Source organism: Symphalangus syndactylus, chromosome 14 (assembly GCF_028878055.3).
Source record: "Symphalangus syndactylus isolate Jambi chromosome 14, NHGRI_mSymSyn1-v2.1_pri, whole genome shotgun sequence".
NCBI classification, from domain to species: Eukaryota; Metazoa; Chordata; class Mammalia; order Primates; family Hylobatidae; genus Symphalangus; species Symphalangus syndactylus.
In genome coordinates this window covers 46,439,559-46,455,387 of record NC_072436.2, presented here as the reverse complement: position 1 = coordinate 46,455,387, position 15,829 = coordinate 46,439,559, and the positions used below count along the sequence as shown (strand labels likewise).

Below are 15,829 nucleotides of genomic sequence, written 5' to 3'. Positions count from 1 at the left end.
TATATCCTTTAAAACATACACATTTATGAAAAGTCATTTCTAAACCTTTTTTTTTTGAATCAATATTGTTTTATTGTTTAAGGTTTCTATTTCAAACAAAAACCCCGTGCTGCCAATCCATTATATCATAGCTCTGCTGGAAGGCCAGTTGGAAGCTCTGAATTACTCATTCATTCTTTCCTTGGTATTAAAAGGGAAGAACCTACCCAGGACCTAGGGGAGGAAGAAGCATGGAGCTGATGGGTGAAATGATAAATGGTATGGGCCATAAATCGCAGGTGCATGGGGTAAGTCCTTACCTCTGCCCAGAGGAAAGGGAAGGCTTAGTGAAAAGGAGATATTTAAGAGAGGTATCAAAACTATTTTTTCGAGTAGAGAAGTACACTCCAGTAATCGCAGGGTAAAGGGCCCTACGGGAAGCGCCAGCCTGACTTAGCCAGCCTGATGTCCAGAGGTATGGCTGATCTGCACTGCCATGTCTTGTCTGTGAAATGAGGACAATGGTACTAGTCATTACTGAATTCTTTTGAGGGTTAAAACAACAAATGTTTTCAAATGCCTTGCAGGGTTCCTGATATATCATCCAGCTCACTCGTTGTTTGTTCTCTTTGTCTTCCACCCTTTGAGGCAGAAATGTAGAATGTAGGCATGTGCTTCATAGGAGTGAGTGAGTGTGTGTGTGTGTGTGTGTGTGTGTAAAAGACAAGAAGGCCACAGAAGACGGTGGCGTCAGCCATGCTTCAAGGCTGTGGACTTGACCTGGGCAACGAGATACCTACTAAAGTGTTTTAAGCAAAGGACTCGGTCCGTAATGGAGAAAGATCATTTCCATATAGTTGCAGGGAAGATGGACTGCAATCACACACGGAGGCTGTTAAAAACGCGGGCAAAAGTGAGCATGGTCTGAATACCAGCAGCAACAATGGGAACTGAGAATAATGCGTGGACTCGAGATAATTCTGAGGGTGTATTTCCGGGGCTAGAGACAGGAGCTTGCAGTAATACAGGGAGAAGTGGGAAGCAGGTTAGAAAAGAAACAAACAAACGAACAAAAAAACCCTGAGATATCAGATTGGAGAACAAGATGACTAATATTATCTAATACTGACTGTGTAGCTCTACTCTGGCAAAAAGCATAGAGAAGAAAAGAGCAAAAATCAGATAAAGAGCATTGAAAGCCTCCATAGGAAAATGTTACACGCTTAAAATGTGCACATGGTGTGTGTGCAAGGAGGGAATACTCCACAGTGGCAGCTGGAAAACCTTGGAATGTGGCCCCCCTGGACTTCCACACATCCACTGAGGGCAGCTCGCAGGAGAGGAGAAGCGGCTGAGAGCATGCGCGGCAGTGGCAGGCCTGGGACTGGCAATCTGCCTCTGGTCTGCACCCGCCCCTCCAGGGCACCAGAAGCTCAGCAGCTTTCTTCTTTTTGCCTTTGCTGCCCCCTGCTGAATGCTAGTAGATCAGTCTTACTCAAAAGTTAGGAACAAAGATGAAAAGTTTATCAAACGTTTAAATGTAGAAAAGAGGTACTGCCCACCTTCATAGCCCACAACCATAAATCACACATCCTGTCTTCTTTCACTTTCAGAATCTACCCTTTGCTGCATAAAGCGCCTGAGGCCAAAGAACATTTCATTCCACAACAATTACACTGTCCTCTCTAAAATCTGACCAGCATTAAGAACTTTTCATTATTAATTTAGATATTCGTCCGAAGCACACATACATATCAATATTATGTTTTGTTCCCCTCAAATATAGAGTAACCTGTACAACCTAACAACTCATCAAGTAATAGTTTTTAGGAGACACGATTTATATCGATTGCATTTATTATACCAAATTATATTTAAAATGAGTGTTTCTCAAGTGCATTAAAAATGTTCTCCTGGCCGGGGGCGGTGGCTCACGCCTGTAATCCCAGCACTTTGGGAGGCCAAGGCGGGCGGATCACGAGGTCAAGGGATCGAGACCATCTTGGCCAACATGGTGAAACCCCATCTCTATTAATAATACAAAAATTTGCTGGGTGTGGTGGCGGGTGCCTGTATTCTCAGCTACTTGGGAGGCTGAGGCAGGAGAATCATTTGGACTCGGGAGGCGGAGGTTGCAGTGAGCCAAGATCGCGCCAATGCGCTCCAGCCTGTCAACAGAGTGAGACTCCGTCTCAAAAAAAAAACAAAAAAAAAAAAACAAAAAGTTCTCCTAAGGAAATCAACTAGATGGGGTTCCTACAATATCAATTTAGTTAGTAAAATGCTTATCAATATGGTTAATAAAGCTTTTCCTATAGACGATAGAAATCTAAACTTTAATTCAACCCTTTCCTGACAAATACAAATTCTAAATTTGGAGACAAATTAACCTGACCCCACTCTTTTGCCTTATAAGAACTATGTTCTTGATCTTTCTCTGAAGGTCCACGGAAGAGGAAAGTTGATTAGAAACACAAGCCCATTTCTAAAGTAGCAGAATTAAGTCAGAAGTTGGAAGCCTGACTTCTCCACTCTTGGCAGTGCCTTCTCAGTCACAAGCTGTTCAACTGCTCTAAAGCCTGTTTCCTTATCTATACAATGTGGATTTGTTGAGAAAATTAAACAACAGATATAAAAGCAGTGTGTACAGCCTGGTACATGAGAAGGGCCGATGCACGTTAGTTAAATCTGAATGTCCTCTAAGTGGTGACTTAGAGGCATATTTCTGTGACCAGTTAATTACAAACCTGAAATTTTTCCTTTGGAATGTTCCTCCGGGCTCCTTTTGCTAAAACCAAAGCCTCTTCTACTCTGCGGCTTGCTAGAAGATCCTGTATTTGTTTTTCCAAAGGTAATGGAACCAAGATGTAAACTCCTTTACTTGTGGCAACGATCACTCTTCCTGGGAAGAAATTCAGCATTGTTGGAAAGAGAAAAAACATACTGCCTGCAAAAAAAACACACTGCTTTCCCCAAACTGGATCATTACCTGATTTTTCCAACAATTTTACCATAGTTTCCTCAAAGGAATTCCTACAAAAATTATAAATTATAATGCTTTTCTTTTTCCCACACTGTCAACTGTCAGAAAAGGGCAAAATCTTAGTATGACATTTCCAAAGAATAATAACTTGCTTTTGTTTTTGCCTTTTTTTTTTATTAAGAAATGCTGGTAAATGTAAAATCAGTGTAGTAAACGCATAATACATAGTCCAATGAAGATGCAGAGTTCAATCAGGGAACATTATCAATAAGAATATACAACATTTTTAAAACATTCTTTTCCCTCCAAGTTAGTTTATATAAAATTAAAATTTTAATGTGATATTTTGAAGCATGAGATAATATTTCATGCTCATCTGCCAACCAAAAATACCTCCAAAGTCTTGCCATTAATGTATTCATCTCCCCACAATCCTGCAAGTTAACCTGGCCCACGGCCAACACTGCCACCCTCATTTTACCTGTGAGCCCCTCCACAGGTAGTCTGTGGAAGAGTCAGAACTGCAGTCCAAGACTAGCTCCTACTACTAAGCTTCCAAATTAAATCTGGCTCCCTTCTGCAGAAACTTTCAGCTAAGCACCACCTGTTTATAGGAAACAATCTAACTCTTTCTGTCTTCTGTATCACAACTAAGGCAGTTTTTCTCATTCTCAAATGACATTCTGTCCCTGCTCTGCCTGGAGTCACTTTTCCCAGGAAGCCTCCCTGTGTTCTCACCCTGGGCCGGTTACATCATCCTTCTCTGTGTGTCTACCACACCCTGAGCCCGTCTCTACTACTCATCAGGCACCGCACCACAATACTGCTCTGTGTGCAACCCCAGCACATGTGCCACAGCCCCACTGGAATTAACCCACTTAATGGCAGGAACTGTGAGTCTTATCATCTCCTATAAGCATCTATAAGACAGCACTTGGCACAGCAAGGGTAATGTTTGGTGAACGAAAATCCTTAAGTGGCAAACGTAATGCATAAATCTAGATTCGTTCCTGGTTGGGAAGAAAACATGATAAAAGCCATTCTTAGGTCAATTGGGGAAATCTGAATATTGGCAGGACATGAGATGGTATTGTAAATTAATGTGAATTTTTTTCAGGTGTGAAAATGGCATCGTGGTTTTGTAGGAAAATGCCCTTATTCTTGGGAGATATGTGTGGAAGAATTTTGGGATTAAATATCATGATATCTTCCTCGTACTTTCAAATGGCTCAGCAAAATGTTAACAAGCGTTGAATCTAGGTGAAAGGTTTCTGGTGGTTTACTTTGTCTCTCTTACCACTTTTCGGTCTGCTTCAAAGTGTTCAAAATAAAACTGAAGAAAAGTAGAGTAAATCCTTCAAGTGGCTCACCATACACACGAAATGAAGTCCCTCCTGCCTCCGCCACCCTGACTACCCTGGTCTGCTGCAGCCTCAGCTCACACTGCCCCTTTATACACACCATGCACTACAGTCACAGTGAACTGCTTGTGTGGCCTGAAGCCCATAGTACCCTCTCGAACAGATTCGCATACACCTTTCTCTCTACCAGAAGGTTCTTACACACAACATCTGCTTGGCTGACTCCTATGCATCCTTAAAGGTTTGGCTAAAACAGCACCTCCTTCAGGAAGCCCTCCCTGATATCTCTAGGAAATACTTTCTCCTCTGCTCTCACAATGGGCCTTATTCCATTGTGATCAAGCTTTTATACTGCCATAGCTATTTGTTTAAATGTCTGTCTCCCCACTAACTGTGCAGCCCCTGAAGCACAGAGACTCTATTGGAGTCATCTGTGTATCTTTTACGCTTAGCGCAAGGCCCAGTTCCTAAATGATATTTACTGAAGAAATATCATAAAAGAGTTAAGTAGATTTCACTAAGACTTCTATGTGAATGAGTACCTTCAAAGTCCTGTAGGATGTGGCCCTCCTTAAAGGGCAGGGTCTGCTTCTGTTGCTGATCCAACATGCTGTGGACTGTGATGAATTCGTCATCGAGTGCTATGACGTATGGAAAGGACACAGCCGCCCCAATCACGTTCTCCGACCAGTGCACAGGGGCGCGCTGGGATATCCCTGCGACTGTGGCAAACATGCCTAGAAGTAAGAAGAAAGAGTTAGGTGGGCTTCCAAATAAGCATGGTGTCATTTTCCTGTAGCTATGTCTGGATGCAGAACGACCCCTGCCCACCAGCAATTTTCCTGTACAGTCTTATATTTCAAGAAAGGAAAAACAATATAATATGCTGTATGTGTGAAGAGCCCTACAGGAATTTATTTTCGTGAAGAGAACTACCTTACCCAGAATGTATATCTGTTATTTACTTCCAATTAAAAATGAAGTTGTAATAATATTACCACAAACTTAGCAAAATAAAAAATAAAATAGGCTGGACGTGGTGGCTCACGCCTGTAATCCCAACATGTTGGGAGACCGAGGCGGGCAGATGGTGTTGAGCTCAGGAGTTCAAGACTAGCCTGGGCAACATGGTGAAACCTCACCCCTACAAAAAATATAAAAATTAGCCAGGTGTGGTGGTGCACATCTGTAGTCCCAGCTACTCGGGAGGCTAAAGGTGGAAAGATAACTTGAGCCCTGAAGGTCAAGGCTTCAGTAAGCCATGATCACGCCACTGTACTCCAGCCTGGGCGACAGAGCAAGAACGTATCTAAAAATAAATAAGTAAAATAAAATAAAAATGAGGTTAAAAATACATTTCCATGTAAGCCACGTGAAGATTCATAAAGCATGTGTCCTCATGTGAGGACAAAGTGACTTTCAAATAGGGCGTAATCCTGAGGATTCTGCTGAATTTCTGCTCAAGTAACATGCTCTAGACAGTACAGCTCTCATGGTCACATGGACACCAATAACATCGCTCAGCCTCACCCTGGAGGTCAAACGAGGTCACCGCATTTACCTGCTTAAGGCTGAATATCGCCCAACCAGAGCCAGCACAGAGGCCCGGATGAATGTTTTTAAAATAAAAAGAGCAAGGGCCTGGGGCAGTGGTGAGTGTCTATAATCCCAGCTACTTGGGAGGCTGACACAGGAAGATTGCTTGAGCCTAGAAGTTCAAAACCAACCTGGGCAACATAGTGAGACCCCATCTCAAAATAAATAAATAAAGGGCAAAGGATGAGGAGTCAAGAACAAAGGCATCCATGCAAAAAAGCAAAGCAAAGCTTTCACTAGAATAAAAAAGCAAGCAGTAACTGGCAAAAGAGGAGTCCAGGACAAGCACTAGGAGAAGCCTCGAAGCCCCACCTAGGAACAGAGGGGACTGTGATCAACACCCACAAACTAATTCTATTCTTGCCAAATAGGTGATAAAGTCTATTGTTTCTGTACTGCTGCAGGAGTGTGACTGCTGTCAACAGGCACATGTAACAAATGTGTAAATGGCACACCTTTTAAAACCATTATTTTCAATTGTGTACCCTCTACATTTCATCCACCCCCTTATCTAAGCTGGGAGAAGGACAGGGAACCATGTGTGGTGAAGAGTAGCTGAATTATTTACCTTCTTCAAGAAGCACTGTCATAGGACAGGGTTTAAGACTTTAAACCTGTGGTTTAAAGTCTGGTGGTGACTATGCTGAAGATAGAATCTGTATATAGGTACTGTGTGAGAGGCGTTACAAGTAATCTTTCAATTTGCTTATAATTGTGCCAGTTACAAGCAGAACAAAACTTAAGAAGGTTGGTTCATTTAGCCAGATGCCCATGTAGCTGAGACACAGTGCATCATAAAGATTATTGACTATTATTTCCCATCAATCCTAACACTACAACCAACAAAGGATAATGGAGTAAATCTTGTTTTTTTTTTTTTTTTTTGAGGCAGTCTCGCTCTGTTGCCCAGGCTGGAGTGCAGTGGCACCATCTTGGCTCACTGCAACCTCTGCCTCCTGGGTTCAAGCGATTCTCCTGCCTCAGCCTCCCGAGTAGCTGGGATTACAGACATGCACCACCATGCCTGGCTAATTTTTGTATTTTTAGTAGAGACGGGGTTTTGCCACGTTGGCCAGGCTGGTCTCAAGCTCCTGAAGTCAGGTGATCTGCCTGCCTCGGCCTCCTGAAGTGTTGGGATTACTGGCACGAGCCACTGAGCCCAGCCTATCAAGTCTTTATAACTAAAAACAGTTAGGTATTGGCACATAATTAGGCAAATGAACTGACAGAATAAAACAGAAAATCCAGAGACAGACCCAATACATTAGGAAATTTAGTGTACATTAAAGGCCATCATCAGTGAGGAAAAGATAGACTCTTTAATCAGTTTGTTAGGATAACTGGACAGCTATATAAAAAAAGATAAAATTGAGGTTGGCCGCAGTGGCTCACACCTGTAACCTCAACACTTTGGGAGGCCAAGGCAGGCAGATCACTCCAGTCCAGGAGTTCAAGACCAGCCTGGGCCATGTGGCGAAACCCAGTCGCTACAAAAAATACAAAAATTAGCCAGCCGTGGTGGCGGGTACCTGCGGTCCCAGCTACTAAGGGGAATGAGGCAGGAGGATCACTTGAACCGGGGAGGCGGAGGTTGCAGTGAGCTGAGATTGTGCCACTGCACTCTGGCCTTGGTGACAGAGAAATACCCTGTCTCAAAAATAAATAAATAAATAAATAATTTAAAAAGATAAAACTGAATGTATTCCTTACACCCTTCACTATAAGAACTGAAACTGGTCAGGTGCGATGGCTCAGGCCTGTAAGCCCAGCACTTTGGGAGGCCGAGGCGGGTGGATCACTTGAGGTCAGGAGTTTGAGACCAGCCTGGCCAACATGCTGAAACCCTGTCTCTACAAAAAATACAAAAAATTAGCCAGGAATGATGGCACCCACCTGTAATCCCAGCTACTAGGGAGGGTAAGGCAGCAGAATCATTTGAACCCGGGAGGGTGGAGGTTGCAGTGAGCCGAGATTGTGCCACTGCACTCCAGCTTGGGCAACAGAGCTAGACTCTCTCAAAAAAAAAAAAAAAAAAAAGAAAGAAAAAAAACCACACAAGTACTAGAAGAAAACACAGGTGAATTTGCCTTTAACCTGGAAGACAGAGAAATCTTCCTAATTATAACTCAAACTCAAGAAGCAATACCTGAAAATATTGATATATTTGATTATACAGAATTTTCTTTTTCTTTTTGAGATGGGGTCTTGCTGTGCTGCACAGGCTGGAGTGCAGTGCCTAGTCACAGGCACAATTACGGAGCACCACAGCCTTGAACTCCTGGGCTCAAGCGGTCCTCCTGCCTCAGCTTCCTGTAGCTGAGACCACAGGCACATGCCACCACACCTGGTGAGATCATATCGAAATTTTTAAAAAAGCTTTTGCACAGTAAAATATGGAAACAAATACCTGAAACATATAACAGAGAAGTTGGTATCTCAAATATATAAAGAATACCAAAAAAGGCGGGGGGGGTGGCTAGAGATAAGAAGAGATAATTCCCATCAGAAGAAATGTAAATGGCTTTTAAACATGTGAAAAATGTTCAAGCATGCACATAAAAAAGGCAAATGGAAATTAAAACTACACCGAGAAACCATTTCTCATATACTAGACTGGCAAACACACAAGTCTGGACTACATCCTCTGTTGGCAAAGCTGGAGGGAAACAGGCACTTTCATAGGTTGCTGGGGAGAAATAAAATGGTGCAGCCTTTATCAAGGGAGACTATGGCAACACCTTGCATTTATACTTTGACTCTGCTATCTCATCTCTAGAAAGCTTTCCAACAGATACACTGAAAACACACACACACACACACAAATATAAGCCCCTAGGAATAGCTAAAGACTAAAACAGACCCCAAATATCCATCAATAGATGGAACCTCCACACAGCAGAATAGTGCACAGCTATAAAAATGAAGGAGGAATACCTCTATACTCTGAAGTGATCACTTTAATATATTCAGTAAAAAAAAGCAAGGTAAGGAAAAGTACGCTACCACTTAGCCAAGAAGGAAGAGATACAAATATTTACATATATATGTTGTATTTTAAAATGAAAGAATAAACCCTAAAAATAAAGGTTACCTATGGGAGAGGGAGACTTGGTAAAACACTGGCTGTAAGCTTAGACCTCTTTGATGATATCTTGCTGTATCCATCTGTCTTGGAACTTTGTAAACATTTACATAATAAAAAATAAGCCAAAGCAATTTCTAAAAATCAAAAGTAAGATGAAACAAACAAATCTAACTATAAATCTAGTTGATGGCATAACCACACAGAGGAGAACTACTCCAAGTGACTTTAAAACACAGTAATTTGACTATATTTCTAATACCCTAAGGACAGAAAGAACCACAAACCATCAAAGTTTCCAATAATTATACTGTGGGAGCGGTAGTGTTGGTCATGTTACTCTGTTGTATGTACTGTGGGATAAATCAAAGGAGTAATTATGTTGAGGTAGTAGAGAAGTAAGATCTTTGGTGTGGTTGAAAGGAGATACAGGTACAATGATGGATTGGTTCTATCAACATGATTTCACAATGAAATTATCTTTGCAAAACATGTACTTACCCAGGTGTGGTAGTGCATGTCTATAGTCCCAGCTACCTGGGAAGCTGAGGCGGGAGGTTTGCTTGAGCCCAGGAGTTCAAGGCCAGCCTGGGCAACATAGCAAGACCTCGTTTCTAAAAGAATAAAATAAAATAAAAAAGACATACTTCCCAGCACTGTCTACTGAAAGAAGGGCCTAGAAACAATGAGCAGTAAGTACCTCTAGCTCCCAGACTGTGGTCTGTAAACGTCAGCGCTTTTTGGAGAAATGGCTGAAACCAGACCCAGGGCAAGAAATGTACGAAGTGAGTTGGGAACATCCTGAAAGTCAAGGAAGTAATCAGATTTCTAGCGGCATGAAAAAGGGACTGACGAGTCCACCTGAATAAACTCCCACCAGGCATGGATGAAACCAAGCACATCACATACATTTGTGTCCACGAGTTTATAACGATACTTTTCAGACAGCCATTTTTGAAAGACAGAAGAGACCCCCATATTGAAAACTAAATAACCGAATTGATCTGGGAAGTAACTGTCAACAGCTGTTAACATTACAGAGCGATGAAGGCATTATGTAACCCTGACAGAAGTACTCCACCACTAGGAAGTAGTCTTGCCTCCCCACAAAACAAGCAAATTTTTAAAAACTCTGAATCTCCTAATTACTATTTGAAGAAAACACAGAGGTCAGAGAGGCATGTTAAACAATACTATGGGAATAAAATCATTAAAATCCAGATTGTGGGACACTATGCATGAAACCATCCAATTTCTTCAGCAAAAAAGATATGAAGCAGAAAACTGAAGATTAAAACAAAGTAACAGATCAATCAATTGCAATGTATGGGCCTTGTATGAAACTGATTCAAACAAACTGAAAAATAAACATACAAATACTTAAACATAAGTGTATATATGTATTTACATCTATTATGATGTATGCTAATAGGGGAAATCTGACACATCTAGATATATTTGATATTAACGAATTACTGCCAGGTTTTTTAGGAATTGTGGTTTTCTTAGGTATCTGTAACTTAGAAATATGTACTAACAACGTTTACAGATGAAATGCTATGATGTCTGGGATTTGCCTCAAAATAAACAGAGGGCATGACGTGTATAAACTGAGAGTGCCTGATGCTGGGTGACGTCTCTACCAGGTTCATTATGCTATTCTCTTTATTATATAAGTTTATATATGTTTTCTACAATAAAAAATTTCACAGTACAGAAATCCTCAATTTTTCAAAAAATATGTGGCTGGGCTAAAGAATTTTTTCTTCAAAAAGTAAGAATCTATGGTGTGAAGCCATAAAAAGACATGGAGGAAACATAAATGCATATTACTGGCTGGGCACAGTGGCTCACGCCTGTAATCCTGGCACTTTGGGAGGCCGAGGCCAGTGGATCCCTTGAGGTCAGGAGTTCGAGACCAGCCTGGCCAACATGGTGAAACCCCATCTCTACTAAAAATTAGCTGGGCATGGTGGCACGTGCCTGTAGTCCCAGCTACTTGGGAGGTTAAGGCAGGAGAATCGCTTGAACCCAGGAGGCAGAGGTTGCAGTGAGCCGAGATCGCACCACTGCACTCTAGCCTGGGCAACAGAGTAAGACTCCATTCTGGGGGTGGGAAAAGAGAAAACCCTATGACTAAGTGAAAGAAGCCAATCTGAAAAGGCTGCATACTGTATGGTCCCAACTAGATGACATTCTAGAAAAGAAAGAAAAAAACCCACGGAAACAGCAAAAAGATCAGCGGTTGCTGGGGCTTAGGGGAAGGGAGGGATGAACAGGTGGAGCACAAAGGACTTTTAAGGTGGTGAAAGGATTGTGAATGACACTACAATGGTGGATTCATGTCATTACACATTACATATTTGTCGAGCATGGCCCCAATATAAACTACGGGCTTCGGGTGCTAATGATGTGCCCCCTGTACCACTGTTGTGTGGATAATGGGAGGGCAGGAGGTCTACGGGAACTCTGTGTACTTTCCCCTCAGTTTTGCTGTGAACCTAAAACTGCTCTAAAAAATTAAGTCTATTTTTTTAAAAAAGTGAAAAACAAGACACATACATGAAATAGTTCATGACAGGAATTCTTGTTATCACAAGAAAATCTGTTTGCACTCAGCACTTTGAAATGAGGTGTCTATACAAAACCTCACCAAGGATTAAAAAATACCAGTGTTAAAAGGAACACACTCTCACCAGCATCCCTGTACCATAAACATATACACTAACTCCAATATGAGCCACCCCTGGCTGGAAGAAAATACCAGGAGACATCACTAAGGCTAAAGCACTGATTCTTAATTTTGATAAGGCTGTCCAGAGAATTAGTTAAGGCCATAAGAGCACTGCTAAAGCCCCTTTTGAGGAGCTAGCTACAAAAAACTTTTTGGTGGGATGAAATGACAGGACATAAAAGAGAAAATGTTATGGACATGACATTGAAAATACTTAGCTACCTCAAATCCTTTTTATTTTTATTAATTAATTTATTTTATTTTATTTTTTTTAGACAGTCTCACTCTGTCACCCAGGCTGGAGTGCAGTGGCACGAGCTCAGCTCACTGTAAACTCCACCTCCCAGGTTCAAGCGATTCTCCTGCCTCAGCCTCCTGAGTAGCTGGGATTACAGGTGCCTGCCACCATACCAGGCTAATTTTTGTACTTTTAGTAGAGATAGGGTTTCACCTTTTGGCCAGGCTGGTCTCGAACTACTGACCTCAGGTGATCTGCCTGCTTTGGCCTCCCAAAGTGCTGGGATTACAGGTGTGAGCCACCTCGCCCAGCCTCAACAACTTTTTAGAATGAGGAGCAAAAACAATCAAATGACAACCCACTCTTGTGGGAAAATCTTACCAGGAACGCTTACGGAGTTTTCTGGTTTTTTTTTTTTTTTTTGAGACAGAGTTTCTCTCTTGTTGCCCAGGCTGGAGTGCAATGGCGCGATCTTGGCTCACCGCAATCACTGCCTCCTGGGTTCAAGCAATTCTCCTGCCTCAGCTTCCTGAGTAGCTGGGATTACAGGCATGTACCACCATGACTGGCTAATTTTGTATTTTCAGTAGAGACAGGGTTTCTCCATGTTGGTCAGGCTGGTCTCGAACTCCCGACCACAGGTGATCCGCCTGCTTTGGCCTCCCAAAGTGCTGGGATTATAGGCGTGAGCCACCGCACCCGGCCCGGAGTTATTTTTGTAGTTATTTACTTAAAAGAATTTTCCCACTGTCACAGTGGGTAGATAGCTAGACATGAGTGGGAGGGAAGAGCCCCTGAGAAAAGGGAGGTCTGGAAAATCCCACATACCAGAGACCATCAAAAAGATGCATGCTGGCCAGGCACGGTGGCTGATGCTTGTAATCCCAGCACTTTCGGAGGCCGAGGTGGGTTGATCCCTTGAGGTCAGGAGTTCAAGACCAACATGGCCAACATGGTGAAACCCCATCTCTACTAAAAATACAAAAATTAGCTGGGCGTGGTGGTGCATGCCTGAAATCTCAGCTATTTGGGAGGTTGAGGCAGCGAGAATCGCTTGAACCTGGGAGGTAGAGGTTGCAGTGAGCCGATATTGTGCCACTGCACTCCAGCCTGGGCAATAAAGCGAGACTCTGTCTCAAAACAAAACAAAACAAACAAACAAAACATGCATGCTAGATATGAGCAGAGAGGAGGGAAAGAGGGTAAAGGAGAAATTCCAAAGAGACATGCAGGTGCAGTAAGTATGGACCTAACCGCTGTACAACCTTCCTGGGGTGGAGGTAATGAGCAATGCAGCCATTAGGTGGGATTCACATCCAACACCGGCTGTACATGTGCACCAACTAATAGTAAGAGAGGGTCCAACAAGCTTAGAGTAGAAATTAGGTGAGAGGAAAAGGTGGGGACTTAGGGCAGAAGCAGGAAAATCAGACAAAGGAAAAACGCAGAAATTTAAGACAGAGGTGGGAACTTCAAGAAAAAATCCAGCATCATAAAAACCTGATGCAGAACTCTCAGGGCTGCTGGCTCACTCTCTCAGCATCCCACTCTGCCTCATCTTTCAGAACGTACTGTCTCTCTCCATATAAACTCTCTGTTCTCTATTTCCCTTCAGAAAGCTCTCTGCTATCTCTGAATTGTCTCTTGGCCAAAATCTTTCTCCCAAGATGACTAAGGGCTGAGAACATCCCCCCTTCCCGGTAACACCACCAGAGCTGTCTTCAAGCTTCACTTCAATGTGAAAGAAACTGGTTTTATGACTCCAACCCCATGTTCACAGAACAATCGAACTGGATTTCATCAAGCACTCGTCAAGCACTGCTACCTCTGTCTTGCCACACATGCCTAATGTCACTGAGGATTTATTCTGCACAGCGCCAATCTCACTCTCCAGTTTCAACACGCAGTCACTGAGGCCACCCAAAAAGACTAGGCGCACAAATGCATCCTCCTCACCCAGCCCTCCGGGGCCCGCCAGCAGGAACTCCTGTCTCCCTATCCTCTTGACGATCGGCGGCCTCTCCTCGCTGCAGTAGGGAAATAGGTCCTGGGAGACGCCTGTGCTGTAATTGTGGATGATGTACTGAGTGGTCAGAGCCAGACACAGGAAGTGGCCGTCCACAGCCACAGCGAGGGGCTGCTCGGGGGTCGACACCTCCTTGACGATCTGAACCCGGTCCTCGTACACCAGAAACATCTGGATGGTTCTGCGTTTGACAGAGATGATGCAAACTTCTACACAGAATGGGTCCCCACTCACAGGGTTCTCGTTCAGTGCAAACGTGGCTGCCCCCTTGATGCGGGCCCCCGAAGGCACCGGCTCGAGGTTCAGCATGTTGACCAGGCTGATGGAGTTGTCACACAGCACCAGCAGCCTGTTGAGGGCTGAGGCCGCGCGCAGCTCGTTCACGGGCTTCTTGAGGCCCAGATGTCTGTGCAGCTGTTTGGTGGCAGTGAACGTGGCCGGCCCAGCAGGCACTGGCCTCTCCTCCAACAGGAAGTGGTAGACGAAGCAGTCATTGGTGCCCACGTAGAGGTCCCTGCCGCAGCACTCCACACACTCTATGTTGACACGCTCCTTCTCGCCCATCAGCAGCTCCCGCTCCACGGCAGAGACAAGCGTAAAGGCTTTGATGCTCATCATGTCTACTGGCTGATCTGCTGGAAGAGAAAGCGGAAAACTAATTTTAGAGGAACAAGGAAGAAGCAGAAACAGAGGTTGCAATAATGATACGTGGATTCCCTAGTTATCATTTTCATTTAAGAAAATCATTCCGGCCGGGCGCGGTGGCTCACGCTTGTAATCCCAGCACTCTGGGAGGCCCAGGCGGGCGGATCACGAGGTCAGGAGATCGAGACCATCCTGGCTAACACAGTGAAACCCCGTCTCTACTAAAAATACAAAAAAATTAGCCGGGCGTGGTGGCGGGCGCCTGTAGTCCCAGCTACTCGGAGAGGCTGAGGCAGGAGAATGGCGTGAACCCGGGAGGTGGAGCTTGCAGTGGGCAGAGACTGGGCCACTGCACTCCAGCCTGGGCGACAGAGCGAGACTCCGTCTCAAAAAAAAAAAAAAAAAAAAAAAAAGAAAATCATTCCATGCTATCAAAAAATGGAAAGAAACCATTTCCCCACTGACCTCCCCCATCAGACAGCAAGAGACCCAAGAAGAAAACCACACACACACACCCCCATACACACATATGTATGTGCTTGTGATCACGTGCCATCCTGCTCAGTCCCCAGAGTCACCTGGAGCCTCCTCACATTGCTCCTGGGAGACAGGCTTGCAGGCAGAAGACAAATGCATGCATTCACCCACAGGCAACATAACAAAAGGATTTCTGTGAGGCCGGAGGATGGCTTGACCCCAGGAGCTGGAGGCCAGCCTGGGCAATATAATGAGACCCCATTTAAACAAAAAACAAAAAGGACTTCTGAAAAAGGCAGAAATGATCCTCACTGATCTTCCCCGGGTTTCTACAGCTACTTGAATATGCACTTTAGTCAATGAACACAACCACAGTCACAGGATCCTGCCAGGAACACCGAGGCAGACGCCAGGCCTTGGGTTTCTTTGTGTTCTTCCTAACGAGGCAGGTGCATCAGCCCCAGCTCCAGAGTAAATGTATTCATGTGGAGAGTAAAGGTGTGCCTCGGATCTCGAAAGGCTTTCAGGTGGTGAGTGGAGCTATTTAGTGGATGTGTGGACCAGTCCCTGGCTCCTACTGGAAGTGAGACTTTCCCACACACTAGCCCGTGGCCTCCTACTTCATCTTCTGCAGAGAACTGTGGCTTCACACTCCACAAAGTCAGAGGGAGATCAGGCAAGGTGGCCTTTCTGACTTCTCAGGCAGCC

At 44.0% G+C, this 15,829-nt stretch overlaps 1 protein-coding gene across 4 annotated transcripts in view; it reads right to left on the bottom strand.

Annotated features, from left to right (window-relative positions):
- The window catches only part of TGFBRAP1 (transforming growth factor beta receptor associated protein 1), a 71,977-nt gene that overhangs the window by 35,260 nt on the left and 20,888 nt on the right, over window positions 1-15,829 (bottom strand). For 3 of the 4 annotated variants that reach the window (XM_055243969.2, XM_063616673.1, XM_055243970.2), the window contains exons 2-4: window positions 13,930-14,634; window positions 4,866-5,060; window positions 2,727-2,881 (exon numbers count right to left, since the gene is read on the bottom strand). In XM_055243969.2, the coding sequence (XP_055099944.1) occupies window positions 2,727-2,881; window positions 4,866-5,060; window positions 13,930-14,617 (1,038 nt within the window). In that variant the 5' untranslated portion in view covers window positions 14,618-14,634. The remainder of the gene's footprint in view (window positions 1-2,726; window positions 2,882-4,865; window positions 5,061-13,929; window positions 14,635-15,829) is intronic. The other variant, XM_055243971.2, reaches the window with a different exon arrangement.